The 17,870-nt window shown below is 43.1% G+C and overlaps 1 protein-coding gene across 6 annotated transcripts in view; it reads left to right on the forward strand.

Moving 5' to 3' along the window:
* Window positions 1-17,870, forward strand: part of PTPRT (protein tyrosine phosphatase receptor type T) — a 1,142,918-nt gene that overhangs the window by 729,930 nt on the left and 395,118 nt on the right. For all 6 annotated transcript variants that reach the window (XM_055264961.2, XM_063633847.1, XM_055264960.2 and 3 more), the window contains exon 8: window positions 6,394-6,690. In XM_055264961.2, coding sequence (XP_055120936.1) covers window positions 6,394-6,690 — 297 coding nt within the window. The remainder of the gene's footprint in view (window positions 1-6,393; window positions 6,691-17,870) is intronic.

Here is a 17,870-nt window from a genome sequence, read left to right on the forward strand (position 1 = left end):
CTGCCCTGTATTAGCACCTAAATTCGGGTGGTTTGGTCTTCAGCTATCACTACTTTCTAGATTTATTCATTTATGTACTTAATTCATTTATTCAGCAGCTGTATGTTATAGTTATAAAATGAGGAGATCTAGGGTCTCACAGGTTGGCAATGGAGGTGAACATGAACCAAACATATGAACAATAACCCTGAAGTCTGATAAGAGCTATGGGAGACATATGATAGCATGTTAAGGAAAAAAAAACGTCATCGAGGCTTTAATTATGGGCAAGGGAGACTGTTAGAGAAAGTCACAAGTAAAGGGTGGCATTGGAGCTGGGCCTTGAAAATATTGAATGAGGATTTGTTGGTGGCATCCCAAGCAGAGGAAATAGCTGGGCAGAGGCATGGAGGTGTGAAGGCATTTATAATCCCTTGCTTTGCTTTAAGAATACAGGATTTGGTAAGTGAGAAGTGGAAAATGACTCAGGGGCATTTGGGGGCAGGAAGGTACCTGTTGCAGGGTGGGCTCGGGTATTAGAATGAAAATGGTACTTCAGGATGGACATGGTGCTTTAATAAGAGCTGATATAGAAAGAGGAGCAGGGTTCAGAGGTGAGGAGGACCACCCTGCCTTCCTGAGTCCGCAGTAAGAATGGAGAAGCTTCTGAAAACCTGAGTGGGTCAGTCACACATGCCTGCACACAAGCCTGTCCCTAACATGTGCGTAATCACAGGATCTGGGATAAGAATAAAAATGTCAGCCCGTGGCCCCTTCCCCCTTCTCCTTTCACCCAACCACATCTCTCCCCACAAGGGCCCCACATATGTGTGTGTACAGCAACCTCAGTCCTCAGGTGCAAGTTCTGTCCACTTCCCCCAGACAGCCATCCTTTGGCCATCCTTGGGCCAACGGCCACTCACAGGAAGGACAGAACAAGGGAAGAAACTGAGTGTAGGGCCTCTGGGCAGGGAATTCTAGGGTGTCATATATGTGGAGCCTGGACCAGAAGGGAGAGGACAGAACCAGGTCCTTTGGACAGCCCATTGGCCCCCTGATCCCTTGCTCCAAGAAGAGGGCACAGTCTGAAGTGGGCCAAAGTGGCTCTCTAAAGTACAGGGCATAGGACAAGGCCACTGTTGTCTAGTCTAAGAGCATACAGAAAGTGCATCCAGAGGTAGAGCCACTTTGATTTCCTATCAGAGGATGGTTTTCCAGCTTCCCAGACAAGCCACACTCTTCACACCATTTGCCATCTTCTTGGCCTGTGGGCTGTTAATCAAGAAGGTCATACGGACAAGGCTTTATCTGGAGGCAGAAACCATAGGCTCTAGGCTTGGCTGTATTTACACGGGGGATGTAAATTCAACAAACCAATCTCCACTGCACACACAAGGCTTTCTTAGCAATTTCCAACTTGTTTGCACCAACCCGAATGTAAACCCTAGATTCTCCATGCTGCAGGCAATTACCCAGCAGAAGCTGGGTTTGGCAGATGAGGTTTGGAGGGGTCAGACTGAAAGCATGAATGCTTCCATCACACTCTAAAACCTAGTTTCCATTGAATAGGATTTCAGGATATTCTCTTGAATGCAAAAAAAAAAAATTACCCTTAAAGACCCAGCTGACATGCCGAAGGGGACAGGGCAAGGACTGTGGGAACAAAGAGTCTGAGCTCGGTTCCCAAGAACAGGTCACCATCTGTTCATCTCACAGGAACTGCCCCTTGACAGACCCTGTGCCACGTTCTGAGGTTACTGGCAAACAGAACATGGTCTGTTGCAGCCTGAGAGGGGTGACAAACACATGAACAAGCAATTCCTGGGCAGTGTGACAAATGCTAAGTGTGTTGGACAACAGTGCAAAGTGCCATGGCCAAAGAACGGATGTCTGGGGGAAGTGGACAGAGCTTGCACCTGAGAACTGAGGTCGCTGCACACATACATGTGAGGCCCCCTGTAGGAGGAGATGCAGTTGGGTGGAAGGAGAAGGGGGAAGGGGCCACAGACTAAAATGTGTATTCTTATCCCAGACCCATCTGTGATTTTGCACATGTTCGGGACAGGCTTGTGTGTATACATGTGTAACTGACCCATTCATGGGAGCCCAGAGAATGGGGGGCTCGGCTGTGTGGCCCTGGGTAAGTTACATCTCTTCACTGAGTCTCAACTTCCTATACCATCGAATTGTTTTTAGGACACAAGTGCTAAGGGTAGCACCTAGCCCAGAGTTGCTACTTAATAGCCATTGTCTTTCCCTTTTCCTGAATGCGAGTTCTCAGATTTACAAAATGCTTTCACCTGCAGGTACCGAATCTCTAGGTTCACCAGAGTCCTTCTTGCCTTTGGAATACAAACAGATTTCCTTGAATCTCTGAATTTTCATAGCCAGTAGAACCCCCAAAATCATCTCCCAAGATTTCAGTAACACACATGAGCACATTTTCCAAGGTTCCTTTGCCTCTGGTCCCTGTGTTCCCACGTGGTATCTTATTAAGCCCAAGGCATGCAGACCTCAGTCCTTTCTAGAACCCACAGGAGATCCAGGCACAGCAAACTTCTTTGTTGTATTTTGAGGGCCTTGCTGGAGATCTAAAAATCACTTGGGGAGTGACCATATTGGGCTTCACCCAATATTCTGCCATTTGTTCACCCTCACGCCTCTCTTATTCTATGCAAGCCCCCAGTGGGTTTATTTTTCTCTTCCACTGGAGTCTCAGTGTAAGTGATACTGAGGCCCCAAGAATTCAGCTTCTACCCCACACAAGCTTCCAAGGGCATTTCTCCAAGAAAGGCAATTCTCTCTAAGAGGAGTACCTACTGTTAGGCAAAGGCAATTTTCTCTCTCTTTACAGTTCATTTTATGCTCATTAACAGCCTTTTGAAACTAGTGTAATAATTTCCACTTTATAGATGAGGAGATGGAGGCTCAGCGATGAAGTGCCCTTGCTCGAGGTCACCCAGATAGTGAGTGCCAGAGTCTCGCTTCAAGCCACGCTCTAGTCAGCAGCACTGTACCTGGGGCCCGCCGTGACAGTCACACATGCACAAGAGGGAACAAGTGGCTTTTCCTGTATCCCAATTTTCCCGGTCTGGAAGAGTCTCTTTGCTGTGTGGCAAGATCACAATATCCTCGTCTTCTTTAAAAAGATGCTCCTGTTCACTCCTTTAAGAGGAGCAGAAATGTGTGTATCTGCACACCTCCAGAGGTGAGCTCCAGGGAGAATGGAGGCCAGGGATCAAAAGGCCAGCGGTCAGCTTTGCACTAAATGTGTTTACATCACTGTACCACGCTCTCCCGCAGGTCCTGGGCTCCTGAGACCCAAGTCATTTTTGCCTTATAGTATTTTGGCTTTCTCTCAATATTCTCTTCAAGTCTCCCCAGACTTCTGATGAAGGCGACATGCCTCATATTTATGTTCTTTCCCTGGTCTCAGTCTCCGGTGGCGTCAAGGTGCTGAGAAAACACAGGTTTTCGACTCTGGCCTATCTCATATCTTGGCTGTGCCTCTCACTCTGTGGCTTTAGTCCAATCACTTTGTCTCAAAGAGCTTTGGTTTCCTCTAGGACAGAGCTAGTGATATGCCTTCCCCCCAGGTAGCGAGATTTTCAACATAGAGAGTGCAACTGATAACTTACAGAGAGTTTTTACTTTGCACACTACATGTGGGGTCAGGCAGACACAAGTTCAAAACCGCACTTTGTCCCCTGCTGGCCTTGCTACTCTGTACAAATTCCTGCACACTTCTGGACTGCAGGTTATTCATCTGTAACGTGGGATGGGCCATCCTTCCCTCCTAGGGTCATAAGACGGTTCAGAAGATAGAGCCCAGCACTTGTGGCTACAGCTCCATCAATGGTGTTTTGTTTTTATAGTTTTGTTTGTGGGTTAAGGCCATAATAAAGATCTCAAAAATTATATTTAACATGGGATATGGTACATTTTAAGATGTTCAATAAAATGTGGTCTTAGCCTTGGGTTTAAATGGGTCTTAAATGTTCCTCTTCTCCCTGCCTCAGGAGGGAGGTGAGAACGCCATGTGGGTGAGTGTTGTATTGGGGCTTGGCATCACTTTGGAGGGCAAACCCAGGGGAGGCGTGTTGAAGAGGCCCTGAGCAGGGGCAGTGGCTCTCTGCCAGGAGAGTTCTGGCACCTGGACAAGTGGACAGGCCCCAGCTAGGCAACGCTGGTGGGGATGCTCGGGGCTTCCCAGGCAAGCCATTTATTGCTCTCTGTGTGCCTGTACATCTGCTCTCATTGCAGTCGGTACCACTGCGAGATGTTTAGCCAGCAGCCGCAACCCCACCCAATCATAATCCCCAACTACAGGGACCACACTTCACCTTCCGTTCCACAGTAGGCCCTCAGCAACAGCTTGTTCAGTGTCACATTCTCAGAGTCACCCATTTGATTTGGGGATGCTGACTCTGCTTTGCCCAAAGGACCTGTGAGCATGAATAATTGGGCTGTAAGAGTGACCATGAATTCCTCAGTTGATCAGGGGCCAGGGCTGCCCACTATCCTCAACACCCTCACTCCTGCAGCCACATGGACAGCTCTGTGCTGGCTTTCCAGGTTCCCTGACATTCCTGGGAACTATGTTCCTTGGTAAGACTCCGACACAAGTTACAGGACATTTTCCCCATAGGGACAGATCAACTAGCACCAATAGCACCCCCTCTTTCTTATTGCTGCATCGGTGCAGATGTAGCCTTACCCCTAAATGCTCTGAGGGGGTTGGAGCAATGAGGGAACCCTAGTCCATCATTTTGCATAAGGGTGCTCCCAGCACTGCCGCTCACAAGGCATTCAAGATAGACACAGCATGTGGAACACTATTATTATTACTATTACATATATATTATTACTATTACTGCAAAACAAACAACACACCCCAGTTATCATACGTAGAGTGCTTATTAAGTTTGAATTCTAACCGCTTTACAAACATCTCATCTAACTTTCCCTTCCCCCTACCATGAGGTTAGCTACTATTATTATCATCATTTTACAAATCAAATAAAAAGTGGACCCAAAGAGGATACGTAATTGGGCAAAGTCCTGTAGGTATGGGGAGAAGTACTGATTTAATCTCTAGCCTGTGCCTAACTCCTCCCAGATAAGAAAGTCTGACACAAGAATTTCTGGGGATATCTATCACACGAGAAGTTATGTTTCTACCATAACAAATGCCTGACCCAAGAGCCAGGCATGGTGGATGGTGCCTGCAATCCCATCACTTTGGGAAGCCAAGGCAGGAGGATCACTTGAGCCCAGGAGTTTGAGACCAGCCTGGGCAACATAGAGAGACCCCATATGTGAAAAAATAAAAATAAAAACTTAGCCAAGCATGGTGTAGGCCCACCTACATGTGAGGCTGAGGCTAGAGGATCATGATTGCTTGAACCTAGGAGTTTGAGGCTGGGATGAACTCTGGTCATGCCACTGCACACCAGCCTGGGAGACAGAGTCAGACTCCCATCTCAAACAAAACAAGCCACCCCAAAGACAAATGCCTAAACCTCAACATAAAGTGAGCTTTACACATCAGGGTTTTTGAAAAACATCATGTTTGTTATAACCTGTTTTATATAAGAAAAAAAATCTATTTAATGTGCATAAAGTATAAATAGAATATTCCTAATAAAATTAGACATAGACAATGTTATGTATGGTGATCTGGGACCAAGATCAATAGGAGGCATGGAGTGGGAGACAGCATTCGGGTGAGAAGGCATGCTCAGATTAGCTTTTAGAATGATGTTCCCAGAGGGGCCAGGGGAGACAAAGAGGGGTAGAAGAGTGTTGTAGGAGGTTAGGAAATGATGAACTGTGTAGTCAAGGAAAGGAGAGGAAATGCTAAAGCACGGTTAATGGGTCATGATGACTGCATGGATAAACTGGGTGTTGGGGGTTGAGGCTGTGACTCAGTTTCCAGCTTGTGCATCTGGATGTTGTTGGCTGAAGAGGAGAGGCTGACCTCCAAGGGGACAGGCTGGGGCTGAATTCAGTATAAAGAGGCAGGTCAGCTCTCAGCAGCCATCTAAATAAGCATATCCCAGAAGCGAGGAGTGTGCTGTGTGTGGTACCAAGAAGGTTTTCAGTGGCACTTTGATGCACCCATAAGAATTTAACAATTTCACGTTTATTTTTATGGTTAACATTTATTTATGATGTTTTCCTTTTATATATTTATGTTTTCTATTAGATGCATGTATTTAAATAAGACAAGGGAGATTGATGTAAAGAAAAAAGTTCTCTAAATTATATTGCCTGTGTCAAAAATCATAACGGCAGTGATTGAATGGTGGAGATATGTTTGGAAAAGCTGTGTTCCCTGTTGTAGCAGAATATGCACCCCAGCTTCCTGATGGTCTCTTCAGAGCCGTTGTTTCTTGCCTGCATGTCTTGCAGATCCGGTGCATGGCCCACAGAATGTGGAAATCGTAGACATCCGAGCCCGGCAGCTGACCCTGCAGTGGGAGCCTTTCGGCTACACGGTGACCCGCTGCCATAGCTACAACCTCACCGTGCAGTACCAGTATGTGTTCAACCAGCAGCAGTACGAGGCCGAGGAGGTCATCCAGACCTCCTCCCACTACACCCTGCGAGGCCTGCGCCCCTTCATGACCATCCGGCTGCGACTCCTGCTGTCTAACCCTGAGGGCCGAATGGAGAGTGAAGAGCTGGTGGTGCAGACTGAGGAAGACGGTGAGCAAGGAAGGAGAGCTTACATGGGAATGGGGCTATTGAATCTATTCACAGGGCCATGGCAGTCAGTTATGAGGCCTTTATTTTTCCTACATTTTTAATTCCCTCACACACACCTTTCTTTTCTAAGGTCTTCAATGAAGGACTATGTAAACTGTGAATTGCACACCTCCAGGGAGTGCTTTTCCCATCACAGTGGCAGCTCTGCCATAGACATGCACTCAGCTTTGGCCCTTTTGTACCCCCATCCCTCTTCTTGCTTTATACCAGTCTATTAGACCATTCTTGCATTGCTATAAAGAAATACCTGCGGCCAGGTGTGGTGACTCGTGCCTGTAATCCTAGCACTTTGGGAGGCTGAGGCAGGTGGATTGCCTATCTCAGGAGTTTGAGACCAGCCTGGGCAACATGGTGAAACCCCATCTCTACTAAAATACAAAAGAAATTACCAGGCGTGGTGGCATGTGCCTGTAGTCCCAGCTACTCGGGAGGCTGAGGCTGGAGAATTGCTTGAACTTGGGAGGCAGAGGTTGCAGTGAGCTGAGATCGCACCATTGCACTCCAGCCTGGGCAACAGAGTAAGATTCCATCTCTACAAAAAACAAACAAACAAACAAACAAGCAAAAAACACCGGAGACTGGGTAATTTATAAAGAAAGGAGGTTTAATTGGCTCACAGTTCTGCAGGCTGTACAGAAAGAATAGCACTGACATAGCTTGGCTTCTGGGGAGGCTGAGGAGCTTTTACTCATGGTGGAAGGTGAAGTAGAAGCAGGCACACCACGTGGCCAAAGCAGGCGCAAGAGAGAAATTGGCGGTGCCACACACTTAACCAGATCTCCGGGGAATTCACTCACTGTCGCGAAGACAGCGCCAACCCATGAGGGATCCACTTCCATGATCCAATCACACCTCTAGCATTGAAGATTACAGTTCAACATGAGATTTGGGAGGGGACAAATACCCAAACTATATCAACCACCTTCTCTGTCCAAGGTTTGACTGCACTGATGCCTCCAGAAAGATAAAACATGTATCACATTGTTTAAACATGTTGAATTTGGAAGTCAGACATTGCTGAATTATGTAAGAATTAAAAACAGAAAATACGTATAAAAAGCTTAGCATACACATTGGATGCACCCAGAACTGAGTATTCACCTGGCTGGATGACAGTCATATCAAACTCAAGGTATCTGAAAATGAACTAATCTCCAATTCTATACTGACTTTCCCTGTGTTCCTCATCTCAATGAACTGCATCTAGTAACTCAAGATAGGGACCTGAAAGTCAGCCTAGGAGCTTCCATGTCTCCCTCCCAAATCCACCCCACCTCCACACCCCACAAGTTTCTAATGGGTATGCTTCCTGCAGTTTATCTTCCTCATAACTTGAGACTCTGAGAACCTAGGGACACTACTGCTAGAACACATAACTTTTCCTGCCTCTCTGTCCTTAACCAGAACACATAACTTTTCCTGCCTCTCTGCCCTTACCCAGAACACATAACTTTTCCTGCCTCTCTGCCCTTACCCATGCCATTTCTCCTGCTTGGAATAACCTGTCCTCCATGTTTGCAAGGAAACCTCTATTGAACTTTCAAGTCTTTGCTCAAATGTTACTTCCTACAGGAAGCTTTCCTTGATTGCCCCAGATTGACTTGGATGTTTCTTCCCAGGCTCACCGCAGTTACCTTAGTGATAGCATAGAATTCGCCAGTTCCAGGGCTTACCTAAGAAACACTTCCCCATGACCATATTTCACTTTCCCCTCCAGCCAGCCCAGGCTGCCTCTTTCCTTGTGGTATGGCTTTAGATAGTTTCTGAGAATCAGACTCAGATGAAGATTCATGTGCAAGAAACTGATTAAGAAAGTTTTCCCAGGGGAGACTGGGAGGGGAGTGAGGGAAGTGGGACAAAGAAGGGGAGAAAGCCAAGGTGCAACTTTTGGCCACGTCCAGCAAAAACTGGCTGCAACCTGAGCCTTCGGGGAACTGTTCAGGGTGGGCCATACATCACAGATGTCCTAAGTTAGGCAAGGAAGCTGCCAGCCAACAGTTAGGGTCTGGGATGGGGAGGAGAGATTCAGAGGTAAAATTTCTGTAACTTTTGTCTCTCTGCATGTGCAGGTAAAGGATAGAGTTTCACAAAAATGGTATAAAGAGATCTGAAAGGTCTAGCCAGAGCACTGGCATTGTCAGCTGCATGAAGAATATACCCGGCTTGTGTCAGATTAGCCTTAGAACTTGAAGACAGAGCCTCTACTGTGGCAATTCTGTGTAGTACATGTTTTCTTTTTTTCATCTTCATTTTTTTCTTTCTTTGTGTGTTCCTGGGATTCAGTAGGATCTAGCACTCTTCCTTCATCTAAGCAAGTTCTAAATACCTCAGAGCCATGACCCTGAGTAGAACCCAGATTGACATTGTCAACTACAAAATCTCATGAGAAGATAAGGGAAATAGTGCCAACCTCTTCTCACCCTGCCCCTAATCCTCACTTCCACCATGTCCCATCCTAGAGCTGGAAGTTTTACACAGTCTGCTTTGATGATCCATCCCTCCCTTATACCCTTCCAGTTCATCCTCATAGCCATCCTCTTTGCAGACCCCACACACTGGACTTTGGGGTCATCCTTGGAGTAGACTCTGTAAAACTTCCAGTTCTAGGAAGATTTCCCTAGATCTGACTTCACTGTTTCAGAAATCTGTAGCCCCTTCCTCCAGCAGGTAGAATTGTGCACTGCTAAGACAATGTACACTCTGGAGCCAAGCATGCTTGAACGAGTTGTGTAACCTCTTAGTGCCTTGGTTTCCTCATCTGTAAAATGGAATTAATTGGCCACACATGGTGGCTCACCCTGTAATCCCAGCACTTTGGGAGGCCAAGGCGGGCAGGTCATGAGGTCAGGAGTCGAGACCATCCCGGCTACCATGGTGAAACCCCGTCTCTACTAAAAATACAAAAAATTAGCTGGGCGTGGTGGCACGTGTCTGTAGTCCCAGCTACTCAGGAGGCTGAGGCAGGAGAATCGCTTGAATCCAGGAGGTAGAGGTTGCAGTGAGCCGAGATAGTGCCACTGTACTCCAGCTGGGTGACAGAGCGAGACTCTGTCTCAAACAAAAAAGGAATAATTAAAGTGCCTATCTTATAGATTCTTGTGCACATTAAGTGGGATGATATATAAAGAAATTGGACTAATACCCAGCATATTATAAGGTACTACATTTGTGGTGAATTACAGGAGAAAAATAAAAAGATATTCACAAAGGAGCATCTAGCCCCGGCAACTGAGAATCTCCCCAGCTCCCCTAGGAAACCTCTTCAGAGCTCTAGACATGTCCAGACATCTAGAAATCTAACTGGTTGTAGGAAATACACTGTAGACACTCAAAAAGTGGCAGTGTGCTTGGTGCCTGACATGAGAAACAGAGTCAGGGCAAAAGGATGGTTTAGTGACTCATATTCACAGGGAATTCCTGGTTATTAGAGAGGGAGAAGTCACTGCTGAAAATCAGGATGAAAATTCAGGACTCAGGAGATGAACAATAAGGTTTTCCCAAGGAGCAGCTCAGGGCACCTTTTTAAAGATGCTCTGCCCACCTTGAGCTGCTCTCTGAGGATTACCTCCCTGTGCCTCAGCAAACCCCAAGTCCAGCTTTAAGGCATTCCTTAACTTCTTTCTTTCTTCTTCCTGTCACCAAGAAAAAAAGCCTTTATCAAAACAACGTGAGAGCAGGAATGCTTTGAAATTAAATTTTAATTAAACATCATTAATAAAACATCAATTCCTGCTCTATGGAGATGTGTGGACATTATCATACTAAAAACACCAACATACGAGACATGATTCCTCAGTTCTGTAACTATTCTGAGGCTCTGCCTCAAAACCCACTGGACTGAAGAAGAGGCTCAGTGTAGAACCCCGCTGTATGCCAGGGTTAGGTTCCATTCTTTCTAAAGAGGGAGGAGGCACCATTTCTGTTGGCTGGGTAACTCGTTCACCTCAAGGACAAGATGAGGCCAGAGTGTGGCTCTAGCAGATTAACTGAAACCCCCCTCTGGGAGCCAGCAAGCAACCTTTAGGATTGAGTTGGCTGAATGGCTGAGTTCATGCTGCTGTCATCCGTGCCACAAAATTGTCTTCTGGGGAATTTGCAGAATTTGTAATTTCAGCACCTCAGTGCATTTGAGGGCCTGCGAAGAAATCCAGCACCAGAGAGCAGCTCATGGCTGCTCAGCCCCATGGCTTCATTTGGGTCGCAGCTGTTCATAACAGACTAAACAGTTTCCTTATTTTTCCCTTCTCCACAAATGTCTCAGACAAAACCACAGTTCGCTTGCACCTTGAAAGATGAAAACCATGTTGATGGTTTTGCTTGGCAGCTCACTTTGGCTGCTATTTATTGAGCACTTACACTGTGCTAGGCACGGATAGACATATTATATACAGTGGCTTCTGTACTCCTTTTGCCCAAGATTTTATTGTGAAAATTTTCAAAGCTAGAAAAATTGAAAGAATAGTACAAAGGAGACTTATAAACCTCTCATGTAGATTCAACATGTGTAAACACTTTGCTGCGTTTACTCGTGCGTGTGTATCATATATCTACGTGATAGGTGACATATGCTATATAAATATATTTATGAATACATACAATATTTTAACCATTTGAAAGTAAATTGCAGAAATCATGACAGTTGATTTCTAAACCCGTTAGCATAAAAGACCTAAAAATAAGAACTTTCTGCTACATGCCCACAATGCTATTTAACCTCTAATAAATTTTGCATTAATTTTAAAATCATGTAATATACAGTTTGTTTACATTTCTAATAATATTTAACCTGATTCTATGTGACAAAACCAGGGTTCACTATATTTTTGGCAAAACCATTACATTGGTGATGTATATTTCTCATTGTATTTTGTCAAGAAGTTCATAATGTCAGGGAGTCCCAGTACTGATGATGTCACATATGGTCACTTAGATAAGACAAGAACTGCCCGGTCCCTCCACTGTAAATGTAGCACCATTTTTCTTTTGTAAAGTATCCTTGGAGTGAAACTTTGAGATGAATGAGTATCATATTCCCCTAAAGCTTTCACTCAATGGTTTTAACACTCCCCGAGAGTCTTCACCTGAATCAGTTATTACACTGATGCTTACAAAAGGGTGATTTAAACATCTATAATTCTCTCTACGCTTACTAGTTAGCCTTCTTCTTTAGAGAATAGCTTTTTTCTGTCTTCATCTTCCTCCCTGTTTTTGGTGTCCCTGTTGATTCATAGATCATTTTTGACCCAATGTATTAAAATCCTTTACTGCCATTCTCTGTGATGCTCAAATTGCCTCAAATATGGCCAGTGGCAATCTCTTCAAGCTGATTCCCAGGTCCTTTTGACATGTTCTCATTAGTCTTCCTTGCTTCTGGCAGAACAAAAATATTCTAGACTACCTTTTAACATCCTTGCCCCAGACTTGAAGCCAACCACTTATTAGGGATTTCTGGTTGCTTTCAGTGGGGAGTGGTATTTTGGCACTAAGATACACATCTTAGGTGTGCTCGGTGACGCGTTATTGCCTCTAGGTTCTTTCAGTAGGTAGAGCTAGGGAGTATAATTTTTGTCTTAAGTCATGAGCTCATACTGATTCAAATTCAACACATTTTATACATATATCTCCCTTCTCCTGCAGTGAGAACCCTGATGCTCAACATCCACATAGTTTTCATTTGCTGCATCCTGAAACACACATAAAATAGTTTCAGAATTACAACACCAATCCCTCTAAAAAACAATAAAGCTATTATACTAAGTTAGGTTAAAGATTTCAGTTTTTCTCTCCTTAGGCTACTGTATACCACTGAGGGTATGCAGTGAGAATACTATGTTCAAAAGTTCAGTTCTTTTCTCTGTATGGTTATATTATCAATTTGATACCCAGTTATGTTTATTTGTTTCCATTTTAATGTTTGCCTTCCACTTATGCTTTTTAATTTAATTTGTTTTTAATATGCAAAACAGTTGCATGTTTGAAAAGTAAAAACTATATCTCATTACTGGGTGTATACCCAACAGAATATAAATCATTCTATTATAAAGATACATGTATGTATATGTTCATTGCAGCACTATTCACAATAGCAAAGACATGGAGTCAACCCAAATGGCCATCAGTGATAGACTGGATAAAGAAAATGTGGTATATGCAGCCATAAAGAGGAATGAGATCATGTCCTTTGCAGGAACATGGATGGAGCTGGAAGTCATTATCCTCAGCAAACTAACACAGGAACAGAAAACCAAACACCGCACGTTCTCACTTGTAAGTGGGAGCTGAACAATGAGAACACATGGACACAGGGAGGGGAACAACATACCCCAGGGCCTGTTGGGGGAGTGTGGGGAAGGAGAGCATCAGGGTAAATAGTTAATGCATATGGGGCTTAATACCTAGGTGATGGGTTGATAGGTCCAGCAAACTATCATGGCACGCGTTTACCTATGTAACAAACCTGCACTTCCTGCTCATGTATCTCAGAACTTTAAATTAAATTAAAAATAAAAACACCATTAAAAAAACTACATTTAAAAGTATATTCCAAGAAATATTACCACCATTCCTGTCTCTTTTCGCTATTCCAATTCACACTTGAAAGGTAGCTATTTTCATTCCTTTATGGTTGATCTTTCTTAGAGTTCTTTTTGCAAAAGCTACTCAGAGAGGCTGAGGCAGGAGAATGGCATGACCCCAGGAGGGGGGGCTTGCAGTGAGCCGAGATCGCGCCACTGCAATCCAGCCTGGGTGCTTGGGTGACAGAGCGAGACTCCATCTCCAAAAGAAAATGTAATACTTTTCTTCCTCCTACTTCTTATATAAAAGGTAGCATAATTGATATACTTTGCATCTTATGTTTTTGTTCACTCAGTATATCCTAGAAATCACTTCTTATCAGTTACTACAGAATTTGCTCATTATTTTTTATGACTCTGTGGTATTTCATTGTGTTGATGTAAATACTGTAATTTATTCAACCAATATCCAGTGGACACCCAGGTTGTTTCCATTATTTACTATCATAAATAATACTGTAGCAAATAGCGTTGTGCATATGTTGTTTGGTACTTGTGGCAATATATCTTTAGGGTAAATTCCTAAAAGTGGGATTGCAAGAGTCACAGAGTAAGTGCACATGCAGTTTTGTTAGCTGTTGAGAGGTACTCTTCCATAGAAGTTGTATGATTTTGCATTTTCACTAGCAATGTAGATTCATTTAATCTGAACACTAAATGTGAAGGAGCAAAGAGTGTTGTTTTTTCTATTTTACAAATAAGGAAATGTAGAATCCCATATAGTAATTACATATAATATAATTGATTATAATTAATAACAATATATACTATAATTGATATTTAATACAGTTAATCACATACAAAACATATATTATTTCATTTAACATCATGCTTTTTAAAAAGCTCACGTACTTGAATTGTAAGGAAGACTGACGTGCCTCAGGAATGAGTACCTTTATTAAGTGTACATTTCTAATGAGCCGATGATCAGGTTTCTCAGGTCACAGGAAGCGAGAAGGAGGCTGCATGTTGCTAAGGATGAGTACATCTGTAGTAACAAGATGTGGCATGTAAAACTGGGAAAAGGGAAAAGTGAGAGAAAATGCAGAAAAAGCAATAACAACAAGGCAATAAGTAAAGCAGTCCAGAGTCATTTAGTGTAAGAGTGAAAGCTATTCACACCTTAGTGAGTCCTGAAGGCATCACTTTATTAGAGCTCAGTACATTTGAGATGTTCACCAAGATGGTCTTGAGATATTATAAAGGGCAAAGAGAAATGCAATTATGTTTTTCAGATGCCCACTATGAACTAGGCATTGTGCTGATACTCTCCGTTCTTACAGTCAATTCCCAAATACTTTGATGTAGATGCTATTGATACAGTTGTGCAGAAGAGGAGTAAATAGAATTCAAAATCTTACCTGAAGGGCATTCCCTGACCACCCAATATATAATTCTATACCTGGCCACAACATCTACTGCTCTTCCCTGTTTTATTTTTCTCTACCTCATGCTGTATATTGATTATTTTATTATCTCTCTATAAGGGATATAAGCTTAATGAGAATAGAAAGTTTGTTTTGTGTTGTTCACTCTGGTAATCCATAGTATGGGCTCACTGTTGAATAAATAGATGGATGAATAAATGACCATTCCACATAAAAGTCCATGCCCTTTTCGTGATACCATAGTGTCGCATTTATGGGTATTGCTTGTGAAGATGGGGGATATGAATGACATCTTTTAGCTATATTCAAAGCTAACTCAGACTAGCTTGCATCTCTTCCCACCTCCAAGTTCAGTAGTACCACATTCGTTCCTTCAAATAAACCATGGTGGAAATATTTACACCATGGAAGTTGGCAAACTTTTTGTTTTTATTTTTCCCTGGAGAGCAGGTTGTGAAACATTTAGTAGCATACCACTGTATAGTTCAACTAAAAGGCTATAGTTAATTAAGATGTAAAGATTTATCTGGAACAAATATATTTTCTCCAACACAACTAGGAAATACGAGAGTAAAATTAGCTAAATCTCTCTTATTAAGTTAGTTCCAAGCCTCTGTATAAGGAATGAATAAACAAATATGGCAACTGAAGTGGAGAGACAAAAAAATGACATAGACAAGAAAAGTATCAAGGGAAACTCCTGTTGAATTGTACATGGCTATGTGCTTTTATATATCCTACCTTGGTATTTCTCATATCTACCCCCACAGTTCACCATTGTTAACCCCTTTTCAGATGTGGAAATGGAGATAAAGAGAGGAGAGGAGGGGAGAGTAGGGGAGGGGAAGGGAGAGGAGAGGAGAAAACTTCCCTTGATAACACTCTGTCCTCCTTTATGTTGAAATGAAAATTTTCCTTAAATTACCACCTGACTTTAAGGCACAAGAAAACATCTGGTTTAATTACAGTGAATTTACATGAACCCACTGACAAGAAGCACAGTTAAATTAGCAATTTCAGTGTGTTTTTTTTTTAAGGGAATGAAATTATAAAGTAATTAACCTTTGTTGTAGAACTCTGTCAAAAGGATGGAAAGTTCCATGCTGTTAAATAGAAGAAGAAATGAAATTGTGGAAAGGGAAAATGTGGATTCATTAAAGAATTACAAAGAAAAAGGAATGGAAAAGGGACACAGAATTAGAAGATAAGACAAAAAAGGAATTTTTTGCCAAGAAGTCTTTTTACAATGAGAGAGAGAGAGACCTAGTTTAATCAAAGGAAAGTAAGTCTATCTCATTGTAAAGGACATCTTGACTATGGAATGGCAATGTAGTGGGTGGAAAGAGCCTCTTACTTGGGGTGAGACATCCTGATTTTGCTGCTTGAAGATGCTATGACAGCCTTTTGGCCTTCTGGACCCACACATCTACCAGGTGATAGAAGAAAGGGGTGATTTGGGAAATGCTTTGGAAATAGAAGAGTTTGAGCTATATCCAGGCTTCATCCACTACTTCACTATGCAACCTTGGTTAAAGGACTCGCATTCTGTACACTTTAGTGCCTCATCTGTAAAATGCCTCTCTACAGAGGCTGTAGTACATGAAGGTCTATGTGTAAAGCCCTTAACTTCCTGTCTGCCAAGAGCTTTGCTAAGTGTTGTGTGGCCAACATCAGCCATCATAGACACCTTTTTATTTCAGGCTGTTCAGGAAAAAACAAAACAAGAGATCTATGCAAAATTTCCATTTGCCCTGGGCAAAAGCCCACTTTTAAATAACCTCTAACCCCTCTGTAATCTCATTTTTAAACATTTCACTCTGACCACATCTCTTCTCTTTTCAATTTATTCCCTCTAGTATTGTAGCTCCAAAAATTCAGCCCCACTAGGACTTGCTACCTTGTTCATTGCCCCCATTCCCTTCTCTACCCAGCATAAATTCCTTGGCTGATCATTCCAGTTACGTCCTTGCACAATCCCCCAACACCTCAGCCTCATTCTCATTTCCAGCTATTCACAACCCTAGCTCCATCTGATTTCCTGCCTGTGCTAGGTTGTTCCTTCTGTAGCTGCTGCACACCACTGTGCTAACCACTCTCACTTGGAAGCCAGAAGCACCACTGGAGCTGGCTTTTAAAGCTGCCTGGCAATACTGTCTTTCCCTGGCCCATTCATCCCTCTAGTCTCCCAGAGAATATTTCTCCTATCTTCAGACTAATAGCACATCCACCTGTTCTCACTTCCACAGATGACCTTGTTACCTAATAGACTGAGGAACTGAAACCATGCCAAGAAATTCCCTCCAGCTCTCATTGCCCACATGTTGCCCACATATTTGACCTCCCCCTCACCTCCTTGTTTCTATGGATGAACCATTTGTTTTCTAAATAAAAGCCAGTTTTGCTACTTAATGCAGCAAATCCTACTTACTTTTTTTTAACTCAATGTCATTGCTCCAGCAATTGTTCCCTTTCCACCCTACATCAAAATTTCCCTTTGTAACTGGATATATTTCTCACCCTCCACACAAGGTATATTTATCCCATCTTTAAAAATATAAAAAACAAAAACAGAAACACCCAGCTCTATCTTCTCCTCAAGCTACTATTCCATTCCCTCTTTATGCATCCATTCTTTCTATTTGTTTTTGAATCCATTCAACCAAAGTAACTCAGATCCCTGCCATTCCACCAAAACAATTATTTCAAGATCACCTGTGACCTTCAAGTCACCAAATCCAATAGTCATTACTCAGAGAGTCAGATCCTCTTACTTAACTGGTTGGCAATATCTGACACAGCTGGTTGTTAAATCCTCCTTAAAACACTTTTTGTACTTTGCTTCCAATTCATCACACACTTCTGGATTTCTGCCTTTTGCAGTGGCTTCTCCTCTGTGTTTTTGTTTTAAATATAGGGTTTCACTGTATCTCCCAGGCTAGAGGGCAGTGGTATGATCAGCTCACTGTATCCTCTGACTCCTGGGCTCAAATGGCCCTCCCACCTCACCCTCTCCAGTAGCTAGGACATGTGGGATAGGCACATATAGGCATGTGCCATCACATATAGGTGTGTGCAAGCATGCTCAGCTAATTTATTTGTTTATTTTATTGTATTTATTTATTTTTGAGATGGAGTTTCGCTCTTGTTGCCTAGGCTG

The sequence above is a fragment of the Symphalangus syndactylus genome, chromosome 24, assembly GCF_028878055.3.
Source record: "Symphalangus syndactylus isolate Jambi chromosome 24, NHGRI_mSymSyn1-v2.1_pri, whole genome shotgun sequence".
Lineage (NCBI taxonomy): Eukaryota > Metazoa > Chordata > Mammalia > Primates > Hylobatidae > Symphalangus > Symphalangus syndactylus.